The sequence below is a fragment of the Gossypium raimondii genome, chromosome 6 (assembly GCF_025698545.1).
Source record: "Gossypium raimondii isolate GPD5lz chromosome 6, ASM2569854v1, whole genome shotgun sequence".
NCBI classification, from domain to species: Eukaryota; Viridiplantae; Streptophyta; class Magnoliopsida; order Malvales; family Malvaceae; genus Gossypium; species Gossypium raimondii.
In genome coordinates, this window is record NC_068570.1 from 56972918 (window position 1) to 56987995 (window position 15078).

Genomic DNA, 15078 nt, shown 5'->3' on the forward strand with positions numbered 1-15078 from the left:
TCAAGAGCACTTAAGGACATGTGTCACCCTTAAAAGATAACGTGTTGTCATACATGACACTTATTTACTCTTGATACGTCATATTAATGGATCGCCAAACAAAAATTAACACTCAATGGAAGTGGTTTGCATTACACGATAAAATTGGTTGATTTTAAATTCCAACTTTTTTTTTGTAATGCAATGTTGTTTTTACTTGTTAATGGCTATGATTAGACATTTTAAGGATTAAACTTCAATAAATTTAAAATATAGGAAGACCACTAATTGATAACAGGTGGTGGTTGCAGCTCAAAAGCAGGCTGTCCCATATGTTGTACTTGCTGGCAATCACAAGGTGCGTAAGAGAAATAGGTGCAAGCACGCGGCTTGATGTTGCCTTGCAGGAGATTGGCGTGTTGACGCACCATTTGTTGCACTTAATCCATATTATCCCCAAATTTTGTAATGATTTCATTTTCCCAATTCATGGATTAATAATATTTTACTCAGAATCCATTCGTATCTTGACTTGATGATTAAAATATTTATCGTCTTAAATGTAATTTAGATTCGAGTTACGTCAGTTATGTTATTGCTAAAATTTTACTTTTCTTTTATAATTTACAAAAAAATTTTTACTCGAGATTAGTTTAGTCTTCCACTCAAGCTTGTAATAATACTACATATAGCAATTTAACTTTTTTAGTGGGTGGATAGAAATTAAAATGTAATTTTATTATATATTAATTTATAATTTTATTATTTTAACACATTAAATAATAAATTTAATATTTGGAGTCTAAAGTGTAATTTTATTATTTATAAAGAAACTAAATTAAACTATTTTATTTTTAGGAGGACTAAAATAATATTTGATTTGTCATTACTATATGAATTTCATGTATCATCAGTGAATTAATAAGATATATTTATAATTGTATAAAAAATTGTGGAATACTTATAAATAAAAAAAATGTAATGGCTTATTATATCCTCTAATTTAAAAAAATCAATTTAACAATCTGTTTAATTTAATTTTTCAGTTCTTTTAGTCCTTAATCTTGCTTTGTTTGTAAAATTACCAAAAATAAAATGTTTGTTGACTTTGCAAGCATACAAATGGATGACATGTCATGTCAGTAATTAATTTAAATTTAAAAATTTTAAAAATTAAAAATTAAAAAATATTTTTATTTTTTAAAATTATTTAATTACTTACATGACATACGAATGAATTGCTAAATAGATACATGTTAACAAAGTTAACTAACATTAACCGTTTTGGACTGATCTAATAAATAATACAATTTCAAAAGTTAAAAAATCAAAATTTATATGAAAATGAAAAACATTATTCATTTGTATAAATATATTTTTAGAAATCACTTAATTTCAATTAAGTGTCTAAAAATAATAAATTATAATCCACAATTTGGTTTTAGGTTTGGGAGTTCAATTACATGTTGGGTTAGGTTTCAAAGTTCAATTACATGTCCCATTATAAAATATTTAATTACATATTATTATTTTATTTTATTATTGTAATAACAAAATTAATAAATGACTTGAAAAATGAGAATTGATTTTTTCATAAGCTTAATTTAGGAATTTTACTTTTTTTATATTTTAGGTGAAAGAAAATAAAAATTTAAAATTTTAAATTTTTTTCTAGATAATGAATTAAAAAAGATTAAGTTTGAAAAAGAAGGATTAAGTACTTTTTTTTGAAAAATAATATAAATAAAAGAAATTAAATTTCAATTAGGTATATTCCACAATAAAATCCTCTTCCATTAACAAAATAAAAAACCATCAACTTTCTTCAAAAACCAACAAAAAGAAACCCCCAAACTCAATTCTGCTTTGACTTCAAAGAGTTGGTTTTCTTTTTGGGGGTTAGAAAATTTTGCAAGATTCAAGCTTTGGGTCATTCTGTTTTCAATCAGATCTGATTATGTTGAAGTTCCAATATTGATTTGACACCTGGAAAATTTTGCAATAAAAATCATCCCTTTGTTTTTTTTTTTTTTGTTTTTGTTTTTAGTAATGGATTTGGATGATTTCAGATCGGTACTTGAAACAGCTGGTGTTGATGTTTGGACTTTCATTGATACAGCAATCCTTGTAGCTTCTTTGGATTATGGTCAAGAGTTGAAGCAAAGGAGGGATGGGATTGTTGAAAGGCTTTATGCTACTTCCATGGTTACCAAGTGTAAAAGCTGTGATTTTGGTGAGGGTTCAAATGGATATCAACTTAATAATGAATCCAATCCCCATGAAGGAGGAGAAGAAGGTGTTACAGGGTCACCTTTTTCACCTCAATCTGATAATGAAAACGATGATTTTGACCCTTATGGCGGCTTATTTGATGATGAGCAAAAAAGGGTTCTTGAGATTAAAGAGCGTCTTGAACTACCTGATCAGGTCTTTCAATATATATATTCATATTGTATTGTTGGTTTCTTTTTGTGGATTTTAATATGAGTTTGTATATTTTTTTTTGCAGTCAGAAGATACTTTAGTTGATTTGCTTCAAAGTTTGGCAGATATGGATATAACATTCCAAGCTCTCAAGGTAATAATTATGTGGTCCAATTTATTCTTTTTGGGGTTTAATTTTTAATTTTTTATCATTTTTTCATGATATATGATTCTATATTTTAGGAGACTGATATTGGAAGACATGTGAACAAATTGAGGAAGCATTCATCAAATGATGTTAGGAGATTAGTGAAACATCTTGTCAGGTTTTGTATTCAGCTTTTGTTGGAAATTCTATGTGTTCATAAATGTTTGTTGAAAGAAAGTTTTTTATATTGATTTTGGTTTGTTTGTTTCTCTAGAAAATGGAAAGATATTGTAGATGAATGGGTAAGGGTGAATCAACCTGGAGAACATGAGCCTGCTGCACTTATGGGTAAAAACTATTTTCTATGAATTGTAACATGAAGCTTGTTTGTTTCCTGAGAAAATATTTCCAAATTTGATGTCATTGAATTTAAAACAGATGGAGATTCTCCGCAGCAAAAGCCGCCTCAAAACGGTCGTCAGCAGGTGAAAAGAATTATGCTTTTTTTTTTTCATGTGGAATTTCTCGAAGATTCGTTTTTCTTTTGTAATTCTAAGATTATGCTCTGTTATAGGTTCCTGATTTTGCATACTCTCCGAATCCACACAGTGAGTACTGAATCTGATTCGAAGTTGGATTCGATATTTGTTTCTTTCTTTATGTGCATTAAGTTAATCAGCTTCTTCTGGATGACAAATGATAGATGGCGGTTCTGGTTCCGAAAAGAATAATTCGGAACCTGAAAGGAAACCGAAGCCGATCCCTCCTCGAAAAGATCCTCCATCAAGACCTACTCACTTGACTCCTCCACAAAATGTACAGGTATAAGTACATACCAAATTAGAGCCTATGATGCCATCATTGTTTGATCGATCAATATCGAGGTCTGATCCCAAATATTAAAGCACATGCTTTGAAAAAGATTGATTGCTGCAAAATCGGCATTTTGACAAATTCCTTTACTGTCAAGCCTTATGATTCTCATGGAACGAGAATTCGTAGTTGTTTTGCTTCCTAGATTTAATTTAGCCATTTTAACTTTGCCTCAAATAATTCAGTTTGGTTGAGTTGATTTCGGTATAAGCTTTTGTCACATCTATTTATTGCATTGCCTTTCTTGGGATTTCGCAGAGACAAAGAGAACAAAAGGAAACCAATTTTGACGCCGAAAGGCTAGCTTCGGCAAGAAAAAGGCTTCAAGAAAGCTACAAAGAAGCTGAAAATGGTTGCTTATTCTTCTCTTCCACTTTTTATTTAATCTTGAATCCCTCACTTTGGGTTTATTATACTAAATACAATTATCTGCGGTTTTTCTGTGCTTTTTGAAGCCAAAAAGCAAAGAACGGTACAGGTTATGGACATTCATGAGCTACCGAAACCCAAGAATGCCTTCTTCGGGAGGAACAAGGGAGGCGGTTCTCAAGGAAGACACTGGTGATTTCAGTGAATGAGTTCGGCTTAAAAGCAGCCAATCTTAGGTTTTTTGTTCCTAATTTTCATTACGAGAATTGTAAACGGTAGGAGTACTTTTCTGTATCTTTTATAGGTTATTTTTCCACGTTCTTTCATGGAGATGTACTGAATTGTTATCAATCATTTGAAATTCTTGAGAGCCATGGACATACATAACCATTCAATTCGAGGATGTTCAATGATTCTTCGTTCACAACATTTTTACCTTCCCCCCTCTTCTGAAATGTTCGGTTTTGTTAATTTGTATATAAATTTGGTTTTATTGAGTAAGTTTCCTGAATGATGGTGATTAGTACGAAGAACTCGATGACAACTGCTGTTGCTGTTCGTTTCCGAACAGCAACCAGTGCTTGCATTTGCTTGTGCTGCCCTGATTTTTTGAAGGTGTCATTCTCAATGGTTTTGCAGCAGCCCCAATTGTAACAAGAAAGCAAGGGTTGCAGATTAAAGCCCCTGGACAGGGTGTCGGACAGTGCACGGGTAGGATATCGGTTTGCTAGACTCCCATATGTAGAAGTGACTATAAATGTATTGAAGATTTGCTGCAGTTTCTGGAAGCTGCCTCCGACAACACCCGAACTGAAGAGGATTATTCTCATATCGAATCAACATGTTTCAACTAGGAGTCCGGGTAACCAAATAAATCCTGTACTTGTTTTGGCCTCGGTTATTTCTCGAGTCTTTTTCGAAGTTTCAACAGTTCTTTCTATCTAAATGGCTGCAAATAGAAGGAAAAATGAACATAATGCAAATGCATAGAAAGTCCTGTGAAGAAAGAGATATTAAGGTGAAATGTGATCATACCATTTTTCCGCATAAAGAGCCAGAAGCTGTCTTTAGTTAAAGCTATCCCTATGTCGGGTGTGAATGTTGGATGCAGATACATGTCATGTATATAAACATATTAGCATTTTTTTTCTTTACATATTTCGAGGATCATATGCTTATACACATTCAAAAATCGTTTGATGAGTACGTTTTTCCGATAACGACGTTGTTACTTGGATGTCAAGCTAACTACAAAACAAAATTGCTTATTGATGGAGCAAATATAAGTTTGTAGTCTTTAAAAATGGAAAATCAATTGTTTATATGTACATGTATATGTATATACATACATATATATATATATATATAAGTTATGATTTCAAATAATTTCATAATGAAATAAAGATTGAAGTTGGGATTAAAAGCTTAAATGTATGAATTTTAGCCAATAAAAATCCAAATAGCATAAGATTTTGTAATTCCCTAAATTATTTGATTGGACTTGTACAATTGGTTGAGCTGATTGATTATTTCAATAAATAAATTAATAAAATATATTTAATATTTAAATGCTTTTTTTTCGATAAAAAAAGTTAAATGTTTAATCAATTTGTTGATTTATGAAATTTTTAGACTTTCTAATTTCATACATTATAATTCCATATATAGAGATAACTTTTAATTAATCAATTTGTTTCTCGAGCTGTACGAGGAAAAACTTTTTATACGTTTGTAGGGGGTATTATTTAATTACGTCTATCCCAATGAACCTTTTATTGAATTGTTGCTATTGATGTTCAATCCCGAAGAGAGGGAAGTGGTATTATCCCCTAAGACCAGAACTTCTTGTTTTAGAGAGTGAATCTATCAAATTCGATCGACCATTGACAATTAATTTGAATGTGGGTGGATTTGATCAGATCCACTATGCGTCCAAGGTCTTTTGTTCTTCTTGGCATCTATTGTTTTTGCACAAATCCTTTTAGTTTTTAAAAAGAAACAGTTTGATAAAGTTCAAGTGTCCGGAATAAATTTCTAAATCCGTGAATTTATTAACATCAAATTTGTAAAAAATAATAAAATCTTCCTGACAATTAGGTTAGGATAATGGAAAAACGTATAAATTTTTTTTTTTGCTTGTTTCTATTCTTTCTCTAGGAATTGCTTTTACCACATATGTAAATAGTGAAATGACTATTTGTAACATATGTATTTTTTTGCTGAATACTGTGGATTTTCGTACAGATTTAATGAATATTTAAAATGATTTTTATGATTTTTTTCTTCAAATTTTATTGATTGAAAAAGTTTAAGATTTGAATTTTAAGTTTATTAAATGCATGTTATGCTCAAAAATATGAATTGAGTCGTGAACGAATTAATATTAATAAAAATAAGAATTTTAAAATTTAAAATAAAAATATTATTTTAAATTAATAAAATGAAATAAATAAATAAAACTAAAAGTTGCGACAAAATGGTTACGCTAAGATGATCATCTCATGGTTATTGAGAACGAATCAAATAAGATGGTTCTATTTCTCAATCTTTCTGACTTGCTCCTACAAAACCAAGGTCGAAAAGATTGAGAAAAATCAATCATTCACAACCACTGATGAAGGATTCCTCAAAAAGTTAAGATTAGTAATCCGTTTTAGAAATCGAATGAGTTCGATCTTATACATATGCGAATAAGGTAATCAAAAAAAAGAAAGAAAATAAGTTCTTCTTTACCTTTTATCACTTAGGAGCAGAGATAAACATTTAAAATACAAAAAAGAAACACCATGTCATTCACCATACATTGATTATTTTTGTTATCTCAATAAACTAACATCAAATCGGACAAAAAAATTAAATATCGAATTAGGAAATGGAGTCTACCAAATTGGACATAAAAAAATTAAATACCAAATTAAAAAAAAAGAGAGTGAAATTTAGGTACAAAAGATTTCTAAAAAAAAAAAAAAGAAAATTACATAAACTGTACTTATTGAACATCATCAATTACTCCTAATGCTAAATTGCAAAAGACATTGCTAGCCAAGGTCCCTCTTATAGCACAGAGTTGAAGATCATTTCCGCAAGTTCCTGCAACAACATAAACAATATAATCATTTTCAAATTTGGTCTGGTTCGATTTGATTCATACAATATTACGAATTTGTTTATGTCAATGGCTAGTAAATGAAGAAAGTTTGAGAGAAAACATCCGACATACAAATGAGTCACGAGTCTTGAATCTTAAACCTTATACTTCACCGTAATATTCGAGAGATAACAGTCTATCATGAAGTTAAATAAGCATATAAACCTATATTGCTCTGACCCTACATTCTTTGAGATACCTTTTATATACACGTGCATATACTCATGTCTGACACTTAAAACCGAGTTGCAACGAAGTTATATATTCAAGTACCTGCTTGGCTGAAGCAACCGTAGGTTCGCCCCATTCCATTGCTTTCTTCTCAAGCATTTCAAAATCAGCTTTACCAGCCTGTAGGATAATATATTACTTCAATCAGTTATCGGAAATGCCTTGCTTTAGTCCAAAAATGAAATTAAAAAAAAAAAAAATCACCTCAATGAGGGCACCGAGTTCATTATAGAAGCTTGAATATCGTTTATGAAAAAGCTTAGCCAAAGAACCATCCTATATAATCATCAAGTTCATTAATATCATGTATCTATATCGTATTCATGTAATTTATCGTGTCATAATCATGTTTAAAGTATTTTACATATATGTATTTGTTTTATGTTCGTATTGGTATTACCTCAATCAACTTGGCAGCATATCGGAGTCCACAGGCTAAGGTGTCCATTCCAACTGTTGACACCATTTTTTTTGGATAAAAAACGGGGTCGACTTGGGTTTTGAAAAATGAAAACGAAAACGGGAGTCGCCACCGATCCTTTTTGATGAGGTGTGATCGGATCACCTCCAAAAGTGGTTGTTTTTAATAAATGATTTCGAAAAAAACGGGAGTCGCCACCGTTTTTCATCAAAAAAATGGTGTCAACACCAACAATATGAGCAATGAACAAGTCCTCAACATCTGTGCTCTCTCTCCGTCTACAAAACCATGGATGAAGAAAATGAGAGTTGAACTTGTATGTGAGAGTCGGATACGGACCATATTGCTCAAATTCTTTGTTTTTCTTAAACTATCCATGTCTCTCAAATAAGAAAAATTTTACTAATACCGTGTCAGACACATACTCATATCCAATACTCACAACGAGTTCAAGTAACATAGGGTACAAGATGTGTCTGATAAGGATAAGTTTAAATTCTTTTATGGTTTTCCACTGATTTGGAGGATCCTTACAAAGTTATATACCTATACCATATCCAGATATGTATCGAACAGAGGAATCAAATACGGATTCTTGAACAAAATGAAGAGTTGGAATAATATAGGATACAATACAACTGCAAGAAAATAACAAGGGAAAGTTGACACTCACAATTTTGCATCCCTGTCATAAACAAAAGTGAACCAAATATGATAAATAAATTCTCATCGAACACCAAAGGTCTGTTGGGTCAAACGATAAGAAGCTCAGTGTCCCTGAAACAAAGGAGTATTGTGAATGGAGAAAATAAACACCGGGAGAGTTTTCTCCTTGTTTGAGAACAACTTAGCTCAACTTTGAAATATTTGGAATCCAATGGCAACTACCGGATACTGAAAAGTCTTAAAGCGTAAGGAAGAAAATCTCAATGAACTAACAAAAGGTAATAAAAAGAATCAATCACATACATTTTCAATCACACTTAGCATGATCATAGTTGCCTCTCGAGTATCTGTCAAGAACTGATCTGTATCCCAACCTGTATAGCAAACAAATCCGGATTTTCAGCTCTAGGAGGATTTTAATACCAAGTTTATAACAAAAACTAGAAATTTAAGGATCTTTGTTACTCTGACTCTTCATATTTGTTGAAGAACTCATGTTTGACATTTATGTTCAACAGATATCTGGATATCTATATAAAGATATAATAGAAGATTCTCCAGAACATGAAAAGTAAGTATACAGGCAACAGATTCATACTTATACAGGCAACAGACTCATACTTAAATACAATTTTTACGTTTAGTCGGAATAACATAGGTAAGAGAAGAATGGTTTTTTGTTATTAAATAGTACCTGTCTGAGCATCGCCAGAGTTTGCATCAATATTTCCTAGCAATCCATTGATTCTTGCAGTCTCAACATCATGATGGCAACTGCGAATTTACATGCATGCATTTGGTTAAGCTTACCCTACGATACTTGTGCAGGTCAAGCCTTTGACAAGGTGACCTGTAATTCGGGACCAATCCAGTCCAAATTACTGTTTTACTAATAAAATATTAAGGGTCACCTCAGGCCCGAACCGAGCTTGGATAAAGAATTTCAAAATATTTCGAGTTTTGACCTGATCTAGGAACACCTTTTCTTTGAAATAATAAGTATATTGAAAATCAAGAAAATTGACACATGGAACATCACAAACCTGTGACCAGAGAGTGTGGCATGGTTGCACTCAATGTTAAGTTTGAAATCCCCTGCAAAAGTGAATGGTGAATAGGTATATATACACATACAAAAATTTATATATGATACTCACACTCAATTCAGGAACATTAATTTAAAACAGTTAACTTCATTATAATGTCTATTTGGAACCAAATACAAAGAAAATAGTTCTGCACCACAAAATATCATAAAACACAATGAGTGCAGAAAGTTGAAACCATGATTAGGAAATTATGAAAGTAGACCAGAGTCAGATTATTTGTCTAAATTCGAACACTTACTCAATATTTGAGTGGATTTAGATAAAACATTAAGTTTAGAAAACAAAATAGGAAAAAAAGTTAGGTCCTTGTTGATCTAGCTCCAACATTTAAGTCTTGAACCTGTTTTTCACATCAAAATTAAATATTACATAAACATTAAAAATATGTTAAATTATCCATCTTTAAATATGGATGAGAGTATTGAAAAATTTTAAACTTATATTTGGACTAAGTCTAATTTTGACAAATAAGAATAATGTTGATACCATACATAAATCAAACTCAGTCCGTGAACATCTCTATACGATAGTTATGAGAGATGAGGCGGGAACTCATTAGAGCTTACCGATCAACCCATATTTTCGCAAGAAATTAGTTGTTGTTGCAGCATCCCAATCATATCTGGGAAAAAATTAAGCATAGTTCATAAAACAACAAAAAGGATTTGATTAGTATAAATTACATAAAACATATAGGATTGTTCAAACATACTGATGTTTTGTAGGTTCTTGAGGCTTAGGTTCAATCAGTAGAGTTCCTGGATCAAATTATGTTCCATCAGACTTTCAACAAAACAGTAAAAAAATAAAAAAAGAATCTCCTATTTTATATTGCCCTGATTCCTCATTTTTCTTGAAATATCCGTATTTGATATTCTTGTCCAACACATATTCAAACATAAATATAAAAATATCTGTATCAATTACATACCAATATACCAACAGTCATACATAAATCCTAACAACATAGCTAATCCCAGCCTATTTTCAGGAAGGGAGGGAAGTTTCCATGCAATGTTTAAGATTATTATAATGGATAATTACCGGTGAATCCAATCTTCCTCTTGTAGGCAGCCGCAGCTTCAAGAAATTTTGCCTATCAAAATATCAAACAGTTTAATTTGATGATAACTAAAGAACTGCGTTGGATTATGTTGCTCCGAGATTTTATTTCTAAAGCATTTTTATTCGAGACCTGAATCTGACACATATTTGAACATGAGTATTAAGATATTGTTTTCCAAATACACTAAAAATTTTAGTAAAAAAGAATATACCGTGTTGGACACAAGACTCGAGTGTAAGTGTTGGATATGGGTAATTTTCAACTTTTTTTCTCAATTTTTTTTTTATTGTATCCGAAGGGTTTTCAGGGGGACATATCCCCATACTCATGTCCAGAAACATGTTGAATATGAATCAGAAAAATGAAAAATATGAAAAACATAATTGAAAAACATAGTAAGAAATGTAGAAGAAACATAGATACCATATGATCAAGTTCAAATTCCATGTCTGTGTTCAATAGTGTTTGATAACCTTCACGACCACCCCAAAACACATAGTTTTCTCCCCCTAGATAGTGTGTCACCTATAGAAAAAAAAAATTTAACAGAAATAGGACACCAATATAATCTCTGAATCAAGGAATTAAAAAACTGGATCAGAGGTGGACCTTCATTTCTTGGTTCAAACGGTTAGTTCAACCATGGAGAGATTTTCTTTTAAAAGCAAATTAAAAAAATTAAAGGAAAAAAATCATAAAAGAATGAAGGACAAAATTACACAGTTCCCTTTTGTTGTTATAAATGATTGAACACCTACCTCCATGGCTTTCTTGACTTGAGCTGCAGCATATACATATACACCCAATTCAGAGCTGCAAAACAAACTGACAGGTATTAAGTTCATCGATGGACAAACTAATCACCTTCTTCTATATGCATGCATGCATACATACATACGTGATATACAATAGATATATGCAAAACATCAGATTAAGGGTCAGAACAATGTAGATGATTACCTTGTAGCAGCACCATGCATGTAACGAGGATGCATAAATAGTTGAGCCGTACCCCACAATGGACGGATATTGTTTCCCTGCATAGCATAAAAGAGAGCTTAGGAAACAAATACCTTGACGTTTTTCATACAAGAAAAAACTTAAACAGATAAATCTTAAAGCTCAACATGCAAGAATAATTGTTGATACCAGAAAGATAGCACGAAATGCTAAATTATTTTGAGCAATGTGAAATTTGTAGCACGGAATTTTTCATGCCATAATCATATATATATGTATGTTGTTACAAGAGCACGGATAGATAAAATGAATATCATAGACCCCCCACTATATGGTTGCTCTGACTCTTCATTTTCTTAAAGCATTCATGTCTAATACCAAAGTTCGACATATTCGGACATAAACATGGAGAAAAACTTAAAAAGAAAAAAGAACAAACCCACATAGTTTGGCTTCTATAACAACATGCACAAAACCTATCTCTGTGCTATTAAATGTGTGAGTTTCTCACCTACTACAAATCCCATACTACCTCGTAAACCGAAAATCTATAACCCTCTATTGCTATAGGAATACCTTTGCCTGTTCGAATCGGCTCAGTTAACCCTATTACAATAGCTTTGATGGGTGGTTCTTTGCTAGGAAACAATGAAATTGACACTTAGTAAACGATGCGGAGAAGGGTAGTGACATTGATCCACAAGAAACTTGGCAAGCTCTTAGATGGGCTAGGACACCATTAGAGGCTATCAACATGATAGCGTAACGAGTTCCCTTAGTGAAAGAATTTCTGTTTAAACATAACTAAATAAGCGTAAAGAGATCCAATCCAATATTAGGTACTTATTCAGCCAGATACCTGAAGTGTTTTAGCGAGTTTCACCACTTCATCCAAGTTTGAATTAGTTTCCTACAACCAAACATGATAAAAATAAAATTGATTGATAGACATCAATCAAAAGCTTTCTAAAACCAGTTTATATCCAAGCATTTGAATATATAAAATGATCCAACCTGAAGTGTTTTGCCCTCGGGAGCAATGTCCCGGTCATGGAAACACCACCTGTCAACACCAAGCTTGTTTATGAATTCAAAGTTGGCTCTCACTGCAATTTGTTTGGAGAAGGATCAAAAAGAGTTACATGTTGCATTTTAGTATCAATCGATGATCAAAGGTAGGTTGGTAATTAACATTCAAATCTTACTTCTTCTTTTTGCCATAGCAATGGAATTGGTACCATCTTCCCATGGCCAAAATATCGTAGGTGCACCGAAAGGATCAACACCGGTTCCACGGAATGTATGCCAAAATGCCACACTGAATCTCAACCAGTCCTAAAACGATACCAATCACTTGTCAGCGGCCATTAGTGTCCCAAAAAATCTCATAGAAATAGAAACTGACCTTCATTTTCTTCCCAAGAATCACCTCTTCTGCATTATACGATTTATATGCAAATTTATTCTTGGTATAAGGACCCTGCAACCAAAATTAGTGTTGAATATCAAATGTTTGTATAAAGAACACTAAGGCAATCACAATTAGATTTCGGATTTCTAATGAAATTCGCTAAGAAGAGGAAGAACATAATGCTCTAGTAGTAGCAAAGTATGAAAATACATTCACCATTAAACTATTTACCTCATACTTGATTTTGGGAATTCCAGGGAAAAATTCCCCATTCCATTCACCGGTTTGAGAACATTTTGCATCAGATTGAGCAGAGCAAGCTTGTGATGCAGCAGCCTTAATTAAACAACAACATAATAATTACATAAATGAAACATATAAACATCATTATAAAGGACAAAAATTGACAAAGTTTTAAGGGGTTTTTACCGCTAAAAGGGGGATCACATTCATACAAAGAAATATATATGAAATCTTCCCTGCCATACTCTTCTTTACTGATATCACTCAAAGTATCAAAATAAACCCTGCAAAATCTGAACAAAACAAATAGATTACTGAACTTAAAATACAATAAAAATCAACTGATGGTTATCCAAAAAAAAAGTTAAGCACATAAGAGAATTGGGTAGCATCAAACGTTAAAACATCAAACTATAGTAAAAAAAACACAAATTTAAGCTTTAACAGCCAGATAAGCTTACATTGATTCATTTTGGCAGATTAAAATATCTTTTCTTTTATGAATACCAATCATCAAATATCACATAAAACCAACAAAAACATTAAAAAAATGAATTTTGACAAATACCCATCATCTTATATCACATGTTAATCTCTAAGGAAAAAGAAAAACCTTTTGAATATATAAAGAAGATCATGCACATGTCACGGGGCTAGACCTTTCGTCTCGCAATCCGTGCGGCCTTAGGCGATCCGTTTGCTCCAAACTCGCCCAAGTCAGCCTTAACTCGATGAGGATTCTTTAAGAACTCCTCCAAGGCACCAATTGAACAGCGGAAGCGATTTTATGCCAAAAGAAGCTAAGCAAAAGAACAACAGAAAGAGCGCTCGTAAAGTGTTTGAGTAAATGCTCTCTACTTCTCTTATTCACAAAGAATAATGAAACAATTCAGGAGTGAGTACAAATGAGGGGAGGCTCTCTATTTATAGTTGAGCTCCCCCAAAACCGACGGTCAAGATACAATTACATCGACGGATGAGATTTAACCATATCCCTTAATTTTAGGGATTTACAAGATAAGCCTTATCAAATCTAATCTAATCTTTATAAGATATGATTCCCTCTATCTTCTAAGATTAGTTACCATATTAGCCTAAGTTGCCATCTCTTCGCTATCGGGCCAGCCAGGCTTCAATCTGACAGGCTTCTCTAATATCTCTTTGAATCGGGCCAGTTCTTGTGGGCCAAATGATCCCCATCTGAGCAACAGACCTCCATTGGATGCATTTATGCTACTGGTCACGGCTTTGAAGCTATGCCCGTGACACACATGTACAAGCATTAAAAAAAAAAGTGAGAAGGAGACGTACGGATTTTGAAAGAAAATATGGGACTTCGAGAAAAAGAAGTAAAGCCATGCATGATTTTGTAAGTGAAGTTGCATTGAAAATGATAATTTTTTCAGGAAAAAGTCTTTTTGTACCTGATATTTCGTACTCTGTTTCAATAATGATTACATTTAAGATATTAAATCCTAAAATTTTTATTTAAAAAAATTACTAAAAATATTTTTATAAAAAAATTTTGATTTTCTTCCACGTAGAAAAATTATTTTTGAATAAAATGGTGGATAATTATTTTAAAAGTAAAAAAGAAAAGATGGATAGTAAATTATTTTTCAAATATGACACTTGTATTTTGTATATAAATTATATGGATTTTAATGTATTTTCATGTTATGTTATATTTTATATTATGTTTTTATTATTATTATTTGTTAAAATACACTGGAATGTTAAAATAATTTTCAACATTTGATCTTTGGGTAGTATTTGCATACAACATTTAATATGATATCTGTATTTCAACATTCCAATATATTTTAATTATTTTAAGCTCAAAGTGCTTACATCAAACTATTAGAAATAAAAAAACCACAATATTTCATATTTTAATATCTTTTGATTCTTCTAACTATGATTAAATTATAATCATTGATTGTCTATTTTCAATGGCTTTAATCACTTCCATGTTATCCGTATGAATAAATATTATAAGAAAATTAATAAATAAAGCACTAAAATTGAAA

At 31.7% G+C, this 15078-nt stretch overlaps 2 protein-coding genes across 4 annotated transcripts; one reads left to right on the plus strand and one right to left on the minus strand.

Moving 5' to 3' along the window:
* Window positions 1–1770: 1770 nt before the first annotated feature.
* Window positions 1771–4220, plus strand: LOC105773831 (probable mediator of RNA polymerase II transcription subunit 26c). The gene is made up of 9 exons (XM_012595989.2): window positions 1771–2406; window positions 2489–2557; window positions 2647–2729; window positions 2826–2899; window positions 2990–3036; window positions 3126–3159; window positions 3255–3373; window positions 3683–3776; window positions 3880–4220. Exons 1-9 carry the CDS (start codon window positions 2029–2031, stop codon window positions 3987–3989), a joined length of 1008 nt encoding a protein of 335 aa, XP_012451443.1. The 5' UTR covers window positions 1771–2028; the 3' UTR covers window positions 3990–4220.
* Window positions 4221–6562: 2342 nt separating this feature from the next.
* LOC105772140 (xylose isomerase) lies at window positions 6563–14017 on the minus strand. Of its 3 annotated transcripts, XM_052632288.1 has the most exons (21): window positions 13662–14016; window positions 13235–13341; window positions 13037–13141; window positions 12800–12874; window positions 12600–12729; window positions 12409–12500; window positions 12254–12304; window positions 11395–11471; window positions 11193–11259; window positions 10858–10959; window positions 10413–10464; window positions 10081–10126; window positions 9935–9990; window positions 9303–9354; window positions 8954–9033; window positions 8563–8633; window positions 8267–8370; window positions 7573–7871; window positions 7377–7448; window positions 7215–7292; window positions 6563–6883 (listed from the first exon to the last, which is right to left on the minus strand). In XM_052632288.1, the coding sequence occupies exons 2-17, from the start codon at window positions 13289–13291 to the stop codon at window positions 8362–8364; spliced, it is 1122 nt and encodes a 373-aa protein (XP_052488248.1). In that variant the 5' UTR covers window positions 13292–13341; window positions 13662–14016; the 3' UTR covers window positions 6563–6883; window positions 7215–7292; window positions 7377–7448; window positions 7573–7871; window positions 8267–8361. The 3 variants fall into 3 exon arrangements, with proteins under 3 accessions (XP_052488248.1, XP_052488247.1, XP_052488249.1); XM_052632287.1 differs by having other exon boundaries at window positions 8267–8633; window positions 13662–14017; XM_052632289.1 differs by having other exon boundaries at window positions 8267–8633; window positions 11193–11247; window positions 13662–14014.
* Between the last annotated feature and the right edge of the window lie 1061 nt (window positions 14018–15078).

Coding starts and splice junctions, on each gene's coding strand:
- LOC105773831 (XM_012595989.2), top strand. CDS start 2,029: ATGGATTTGGATGATTTCAGATCGGTACTTGAAACAGCTGGTGTTGAT. Junction 3,037..3,125: donor CTCAAAACGGTCGTCAGCAG/GTGAAAAGAATT, acceptor GCTCTGTTATAG/GTTCCTGATTTTGCATACTC. Junction 3,374..3,682: donor CTCCTCCACAAAATGTACAG/GTATAAGTACAT, acceptor GGGATTTCGCAG/AGACAAAGAGAACAAAAGGA.
- LOC105772140 (XM_052632287.1), bottom strand. CDS start 13,291: ATGGCAGGGAAGATTTCATATATATTTCTTTGTATGAATGTGATCCCC. Junction 12,305..12,408: donor CCGAGGGCAAAACACTTCAG/GTTGGATCATTT, acceptor GTTTGGTTGTAG/GAAACTAATTCAAACTTGGA. Junction 9,355..9,934: donor GCGAAAATATGGGTTGATCG/GTAAGCTCTAAT, acceptor TCACTTTTGCAG/GGGATTTCAAACTTAACATT.